At 44.9% G+C, this 8,500-nt stretch overlaps 1 protein-coding gene across 1 annotated transcript in view; it reads left to right on the forward strand.

Moving 5' to 3' along the window:
• LOC105922489 (equilibrative nucleoside transporter 1) overlaps positions 1–8,500 on the forward strand; it is a 58,592-nt gene that overhangs the window by 19,608 nt on the left and 30,484 nt on the right. Inside the window, exon 5 of the mRNA XM_036130168.1 lies at positions 7,304–7,476. Coding sequence (XP_035986061.1) covers positions 7,304–7,476 — 173 coding nt within the window. The remainder of the gene's footprint in view (positions 1–7,303; positions 7,477–8,500) is intronic.

Here is an 8,500-nt window from a genome sequence, read left to right on the forward strand (position 1 = left end):
TGGGGGGGGGGGGGGGGGGGGGGGGGGTCTTTGATGAAACAACACTGTAATTGGAAGCACAATAATCTTCCAAACAATGATTTGAGTTACTTGTCTCTGGAGCCAGAGAAACAGCTTTGTTTATTTTGACCATAATTCTCTAAAAGAGCTTTATTTACTTTATTTCATTATCCTTCCTTATATTAAACAGAAGGATACAAAAAGGAAGGGGACAATGCTTGACATTTTTCTTTTTATCATTATTCTTTTACTATAACTTTTTAATATCACCCTTTTATCATCTTTCCAACCAGTTATTCAACGGAAGCTTCTCCTTTCGACAAGACTAACCCCTACGCAAATTACTGATATTAATTATATAATTCTTAATATTCGGCATTCTTTTAAGGTTTTCGGATCCACCCATAACATGCCGACTTTTCAGAATGATTCCAATGGTAATGGTAGAAAAGGGACTTGAAAATTACACCCTGGGTATTCCAGACTTTAAGGTTAAGTTCTTTACAGCATGACTTGTTTAATACCTTGGTTAAAAGCAGTTCAGACTCAGCTGGGCATGATAACTGGGATTGTTTTACACAGAATGGATGGCAGCCATCCAAGGCTGCTGTTGCATCAGTAGCCTTGGAGGGAGGAACAGGTTATCTGGCTCCCTCTTGTCCTCATGGTTAAAGTTAATTATATCGAACTTGTATCTAATTGATTTGATGACATCCTTTTTTTTATTTATTGATTAATTAATTTATTTTAATTCTTTGCAACACCCCAAGTTTATTTTGTTATACGTATAGGAATATATATATTCTATATTATTTATAAATATTTTCTTTTTTGTCTGTTCGACATAAAGACTGAATCTGAATTGTAAGTAAAAAGATTCATCACATACACTCAAAGCGTAATTGTTTCTGCTCATGCATTAACAAACTTTAACACCATAACTAAAATAAAGCAGGCTTATTTTTTTCTATTCATAGAGTTTTTTAGTTTTATTGTAATAAGTAACATTCATACGGCATCATAAAGCATAAAATCACAGTACTTTGTAATGTTTCACCCTCAGAATCTGGAGATTTGATAATTTTGCCAACAGAAGAGATTTAAAAGAGTTTATTTTAAAGCTTGTGTTGCTGGAAGAGGAACTGACTGGAAACCGTGTCAGGATCACTGTGTGAAGGAGAACTAGGTGAGCGGCCAGGAAATACCGACATGTGGATTTTGCAACTCGGGGAGAAAACACTCTAGACCTGGTTAACACAAACATAAAAGGAGCATTCAGGGCAGCCCCCCCCACCCCCCCCCCCCCGCCCCCACCTGGGCTCTTCAGACCATCTCTCTGTGATGCTAATTCCTGCATACAGGCCCCTGCTGATCAGAGCTGAGTGCTCTGACTGGGACATGTTCAAAGCTGCAGCAACTTATGAGGACAAGATCAACGTTGATGAGTACGCCATGACTGTGTCAGCCTACATCAACAAATGCATTGAGGACATCAGCACCACCAAGACCATCATCACCAGAGCAAACCTACGACCCTGGATCACTGAGGAGGTCCCTCAAGCACTAAAAGCGGAACTCAGCCTTCAAGTCTGGAGACAAGGAGGCGCTGAGGACAGCGAGAGTCAACCTGAACCGTGCCATCAGGCTAGCAAAGCGGAACCACAGTCAGAAAATCCAGGAGCTTTTCCATGACGCCAGCAACACCAGGAGCATGTGGAAAGGCATCCGGGCGATCACTGAATACAACACGCCCTCCCCCCCGGTGGGTGAAGTTGATGCTGACTTCCTCAATGGACTAAATAACTTCTTTGGGAGGTTTGAGGCACTAAACAGCACTCCAGCAGTGAAAGCTGTTCCCCATCAGGAAGAGGAGGTCCTCCGCCTTGACACTGCCAACGTGTGGGAGACTTTGAGGAGAGTCAACCCGCGGAAGGCCCCAGGCCCCGACAACATACCTGGGCGGGTGCTCAAGGAGTGTGCAGGTCAGCTGTCTAGAGTCCTCACAGACATTTTTAACCCCTCCCTGGACCAAGCCATAGTTCCAGCATGCTTTAAGTCTGCCTCCATCATTCCGGTGCCAAAGAAACCTCAAGTCACCTGTTTCAACGACTACCGGCCTGTTGCACTGACTCCCATCATGATGAAGTGCTTTGAAAGGCTGGTAAAGGAACACATCGTCTCCAGTCTCCCCCCAACACTCGACCCGTTCCAGTTTGCCTACCGACGGAACCGCTCCACTGAGGACGCCATCTCCTCCGCTCTTCACCTGAGCCTGGCACACCTGGAGGAGAAGAACACGCACGTGTGGATACTGTTCCTGGACTTCAGTTTGGCACTTAACACCATCATCCCACAACATCTGGTGGGAAAACTGGAGCATCTGGGCTTCAACACACCCCTTCAACTGGCTGCTAGACTTCCTCACCAACAGACCTCAGTCGGTCCGGGTCGGTCAGAACACCTCTGATGTCATCACCCTCACCTCTGATGTCATCACCCTCAGCACGGGCTCCCCTCAGGGCTGCGTCCTGAGCCCCCTGCTGTTCACCCTGATGACACACGACTGCGTCCCCAGGTTCACCACCAATCACATCGTGAAGTTTGCTGACGACACAACGGTGGTGGGCCTGATCAGAGACGACAACGACCAGGACTACAGAGAGGAGGTGGAGCAGCTGGTGGGCTGGTGCAGAGACAACAGCCTGATCCTGAACGTGGAGAAGACGAAGGAGATCATCGTCGACTTCAGGAAGAACCGGCCTCACCACGCTCCACTGCTCATCAACAGCTCAGCTGTGGAGGTGGTCAGCAGCACCAAGTTCCTGGGGGTCCACATCACGGTCAACCTCACCTGGTCTGTGAACACCACGTCACTGGTGAAGAGGGCACAGAAACGACTGTACTTCCTGAGGAGGATGAGGAGAGCCCACCTGCCCCCGCCCATCCTCACGACCTTCTACAGAAGCACCATAGAGAGCATTCTGACCAGCTGTCTCTCTGTGTGGTGTGGAGGCTGCAGTGCCTCCTACTGGAAGAACGTGAGGAGAGTGGTGGGGACAGCAGAAGGGATCATCGGGGCTCCTCTTCCCTCCATCAAGGACATTTCATCACAGTGCTGTGTGTCCCGTAACATCATCATCAGGGACCCCCCCCCCCCCCCACCATGGACTGTTCTCCCTGCTGCCCTCTGGGAAGAGGTTCCACAGCATCCGCTGCAGGTCCACCAGGTTCTGCAAAAGCTTTTTCCCTGCTGCCATCAGACTGTTGAACTGCTGAAGCTATAAACTGGACTCTGTACTACATTTGCATATTTGCATCATTGCATCCTTATCCAGCATTGCAAATGCTGCCGAACTCTCAGTTTCTAAAATGCATTCTTTGCACAAATAATTTCTGCACATACAAATGGTTTTTAAAAAAATACTCACCTGTACACTGTGATGGTGCACTGTCTCTTTCTCCTGCATTGTTTACATTTCAATTGTTTTACTGTTAAATCACTGCTCTACTTTATCCTGTAATTTTATCCTGTAATTTACTTTATCCTGTAATCTACTGCAATTTCCTGAATTTTTCAAGCTGTATGCAAACAAAATTTTGTTCTGTACGCACTCTGTGCATACAAGATGACAAAGTAGTCTAAGTCTAAGTCACACAAATGCCTTTCAAGAATCTGGTGCTTACACACTGGGAGGACCAGGAATATTTAGTGCTCCTCTCAGGTGCGACCGCTCCCTGTAATCAAAGCTGCTGCAGGTGTAATCAACCAGACTAATTGTAGGGAATCACAGGGAGTGACGTCACGGGACTGCAGCAGTGTCTCAGGCAGGAACAGACACTAATCGTTACAGTACTTAATTGTTTCTGTTCATAGTAAAAAATAAACTATGTAAATCCTAGTGGGTTTCTGATCTAAAGTAGTTTCATCTGAATTTTCTGAGCTACAACTAAAATGAGGAAAGGAAGAAGTGCACAAAGGTGGTGTGTGTTGGTGTAGCACTGTCACAGTAGCCCCACAGCCATTGTCTTTGATGGAGCGTTTATCAGGCAGTTCAGTAGAGATCTGTCTCAGGTCTGTCAGGTTTTGCAGAGATAACCCGAACTATACCACACACACACAGAGCTCCGTTTAAGAAAGTTTATTAAAGGGAGGATGGTTGTGGAAGAAGGTGAATGGAGGAGCTGGAGAGCTGGTGAGACTTGGCAAGAGGACGTTAAACTGAGCAAGAGGACGTTAAACTGAACTCACAGGAAACAGGAGCAAGACAAAAACTAAACCCTGACAAGGTCACAGATGTCATAAAAAGTGGAGGCAGAGCATCTAGTTTACATACCATCCAGGAGAAATTGAGATAGCCGGCCAGCCAAGTCCTACACGAGGGAGGCAGTTCGGAGAACAGCAATTGTTTTTGATTAAGCTGACTCTTAGTAATTTTCTGTCTGCCTTAAAGTCTCACTGGTTCTTCTCAATGGCGATTCCAAACAGCCAAATTTGTAGTCAATTCTGCCAAAGCTGAGATTTAAACTTCTCCAAAATCTATTCCCTCCTGCCAGCGAGTCCAGACCACAACTAGCCTGCAATTCTGTGCAAGGGTCACATCCAGTTTGTGGTTCTGTTTCCACTGCATGTGTCTGAGTGTTGAATGCACAACATTTCCCTCACATAGTTCAAGCAGCCTTGAAATGGACCAAAGCAGCTGCCGACTATTTCCAAAGTATTTCACCAGGTCCAAAAAGCAGAGATCCTGTTACCATAAATCCTTCTTTTAACACATTTTCAACATCCTCGACTGACAGAATGGACAGACACGTCGACATCCTCCCTTTGTGGGTCCAACTGCAGGTGTGCCGTAAGGCACAGGGGCTCCTTCGCCCAGTCTTCTCGTTTGATTTGATCAGTTGTGATGAGAGTCCAGCTAACCGGATCCATAGTTTATAATTTGGAGGAAATGTAAAAGAGGCCTTTCTCAACACTCAAGGTCACTTTACAGAATCAACAATAAAACACTCAATCCAATAAACACTGAATCAACAAAGAGCAGGAATAAAATAAAAAAAGAACAGGAGAAAGGATGGGATCCTTACAATCAAATTCAAAATCATAAAGAGTATCTCTGCCTAAAAAGATATGTTTTTAAATGAGTTTTAAAAGTAGTTATGGATGTGGAGTGTTCAATGCCGTGGGGCAGAGAGTTCCTGTTTTTATACGATGAACCCAGAATGGATACCACACACACGGGAGTTTATTGACAGGAAGATGAGTAATGGATGATGAAACCAGAGAGACAGGACTGGAACCGGGGTGTAGCTGTGAGCAGAGGTGTCGGACCGGAGAGAGTTTTTGATGACAGGACTGCTGGAGCACAGAGGAGGCAGGAAACCCAGCGGCCGCAGAGGCCTCACTTGAAGCTCTGAGTAGACAGGAGCAGAGAGGTGGCAGAATAATCCTGTAGCTGAAGCACAGTTGAGGCAGGTAAATCCAACATCTTAGGAGAGGCTTGAAGCAGAGAGGTAGCAGATTAGTCCAGCAGTGAGCAGAGGCCTAAAATGAGACTCAGAGGTGAGACAGGAAAAATCCAGCAGCAGGCAGTGACTCAACTTGAGAAACATAGGTGGCAGGATTCCAACAGCAAACAGGGGCAAACCAGGTTGACAGGCGAGGAGTGAGTGCACTCTGATGACGGACCGGCAGGGAAGAGAAGACTGAGGGAGGTTTATGTAGGGAGGCTGACAGGTGGAGTGAGTTCTGACTAATTAATGTCCAACAGGTGAGACTGATTGCAAAGGAAGTGCGGGGCAAGCTGAGTGAGAAGAGGAGGAGGAACTGAAAACTAACAAAAAAGGCCAGAATAAAAATAAACCATGACAGTTCCAAAGATATGGGGCTGCATGACTGAAAGCTCTAAAGCCCCTGGTCACCAGACGAGCATGTGGAAGGATGAGCTGAATGGAAGAAGAGGACCTGAGAGAGCAGGGGGTTCTTGATATGAAGGAGCTCAGTGAGATTCTTGGGGGCAAGATTATTGTTAGTATTAAATGCAAGGAGAAGAATTTTATAAATTATGCGATATTTAAAGGGAAGCCAATGAAGTTGCTGCAGGACAGGTGTTATGTGACTGATAAAGGGGATTCTGGTAATCATACGGGCAGCAGAAATTTGGAGTAGTTGCAATTAATTAATGGATTTGTCAGGTAGCCCATAAAGGAGAGAATTGCAATAATCTAAGCGGGAGGTGACCAGGGTGTGAACCAGAATTTCAGCACTGTTAGCAGAGAGAGTTAGACGTAAGCGAGAGATGTTACGTAAATGAAAGTTTGCTGACAGAGTGATATTATTAATGTGGGACTGAAATGACAGAATGCTATCTAGGATGACAGCCAGACTCTTAACTTGAGGGCAGGGAGACACAGATGAATTATCGATGGAGATGGAGAATTGATTTATGTTGGAGAGGATGGATTTGATACCAATAAGGAGTTCGGTTTTGTCACTATTAAGCTTGAGAAAGTTTAACGAAAACCAGGATCTGATTTCCTGAAGGCAATTTGATAGGGAGGAGGGAGGGAGGGACATAGTGGGTTTGGTTGATAAATAGAGCTGGGTGTCAATCTCCATAGCAATGGAACTGGATGTTATGTTTACGAAAGATATGGCCAAGAGGGAGAAGGTAAATAATGAACAAAAGGGGTCCAAGGACAGAGCCTTGGGGAACACAGGAGGAAAGTTGGGCAAAGTGGAATCGGAAATGTTTGAGTTGTACAAACTGACAACGGCCAGAGAGATATGATTTAAACCAGTGCAAGGGTGTATCAGATAATCCAACAGAAGCTGATTATACTTTTCTACTTAATATTTTAGGTCTTATGTCAAACTTCTGAGTCTGTTTTCTGCATGTTATCCTGCTGACCTATAACGTTCCAATTCTGGGATAAATAAAGTACAAATTCTCTTAATTGACTTTGGACAATCTGGAAGTAACGGTGACACAGAAATTCAGGCACATTGGAACAAGTGTTCAAGTACTTTAATGTAATTAAGATAACAAACCAGGCTAAAACCTACAAGGACATGAAAATATATTGGTATTTCAGAAGCTTTTAATCTTTAATATATATGCAGTTTAAACGTATTGTTGAGATTCAGCAAACAAATAAAGGGTTTTTACTGAAACATGACAGCAACAGCATCTGGGTTGAAAAACTGATGGTTCTGGTGCCGAATACGCATTCATTTATTTTTCCAACTTGTACTCTTGACCAATATTCTGTGTGAATGAACAGATATGTAATGGTGTCTTTGCAGTACTTCCGGCATCGTCTGAAGGGACCTTTGTCCACCGATGTTCCAGCCAATCAGAGCGAGTTAGCGAGTGAACATCAAAGTGTTCTGGAGGCAAAATTCAACAATGTGATGACACTCTGTGCCATGCTGCCACTGCTTCTCTGCACCTGTCTAAACTCCTTCCTGCACTCTCTGTGAGTACTACACCCAGTGTCCGAAATTAGCCTGTTCCATCAAAATCTTTCCCTCAGCTGCAACACTTAAAGCACGCAGGGGTTTACGCTGCGTCTTTACGCATGATCCAGCTGCTGGATTTTACCTTTGTGCGCTGCGTGCGAAGGATAAACAGTGGGGGAAATGCATAAGTGAAGACTGTAAAGGGATCCTTTAGAGGGGAGAGAAGGAGTAATGGGTCTGATTTGAAGCCCCCGATGTTACAAGTTACATGTAATGTAATTGTGCACACCTAAATTCAAGCGCAAGGCACCACGCCCACCGAAGCACCGCTGGTTCTGTGTCGTTAAAAACAAAAGAGCATGTAATAAAGCTACTGACTCTCCTACTGACTTTAATTGGGACATTTTGGTACGAGTGGAAGGACTTTAAATGTAGTGATTCACGTTTTGAAGGCTGGCCGCCGATAAAAGCACCTGGCTCCGAGAGGGCGGGGCGCAGTAAGAGGGGTGAAGCACAGGGACACAGCGCAGGTAGTTTAAAAAAAATCAGAACAAATAAGAACGAAACTTATAAACAGACTAATTGGCGTTTTAGACTGTATCTGGTTAGCAGAACTGTTTCTGATCCAACGTGCAGCCATGACTGGTTCTGAATGTGAAAGAAGCTGAACCAGCTTCGCAGAAGGCGGGTCTAGACTGAGCTCTGGATGGACAGAGCTGTGAACGGATCATCCCGCAGCCCAGATGGGTTTTGTTATTTTTGTTATTTTTATTTTATTTGGTACAAACATTTACTCGCCATGTGGCAGCTAGCCCTCTGAAATTCACTCGCCAAACGGGAAATTTACTCTCATTTGGCGACTGGCGAGTGTTAATTTTGGACCCTGACTACACCACTGCACTGAGGCTAGTACCAGTAGTACCATAAACATCATATACGTAGACACGTCATTGGGTGGGTTCTGCCTATGCTGGTGTACCCTAACCCTAAAGTTACACATGTGACATGGTTTTATGAAATAATGAAGACCACAATGTTTAG

Source organism: Fundulus heteroclitus, unplaced genomic scaffold (genome assembly GCF_011125445.2).
Source record: "Fundulus heteroclitus isolate FHET01 unplaced genomic scaffold, MU-UCD_Fhet_4.1 scaffold_286, whole genome shotgun sequence".
Taxonomy (NCBI): domain Eukaryota; kingdom Metazoa; phylum Chordata; class Actinopteri; order Cyprinodontiformes; family Fundulidae; genus Fundulus; species Fundulus heteroclitus.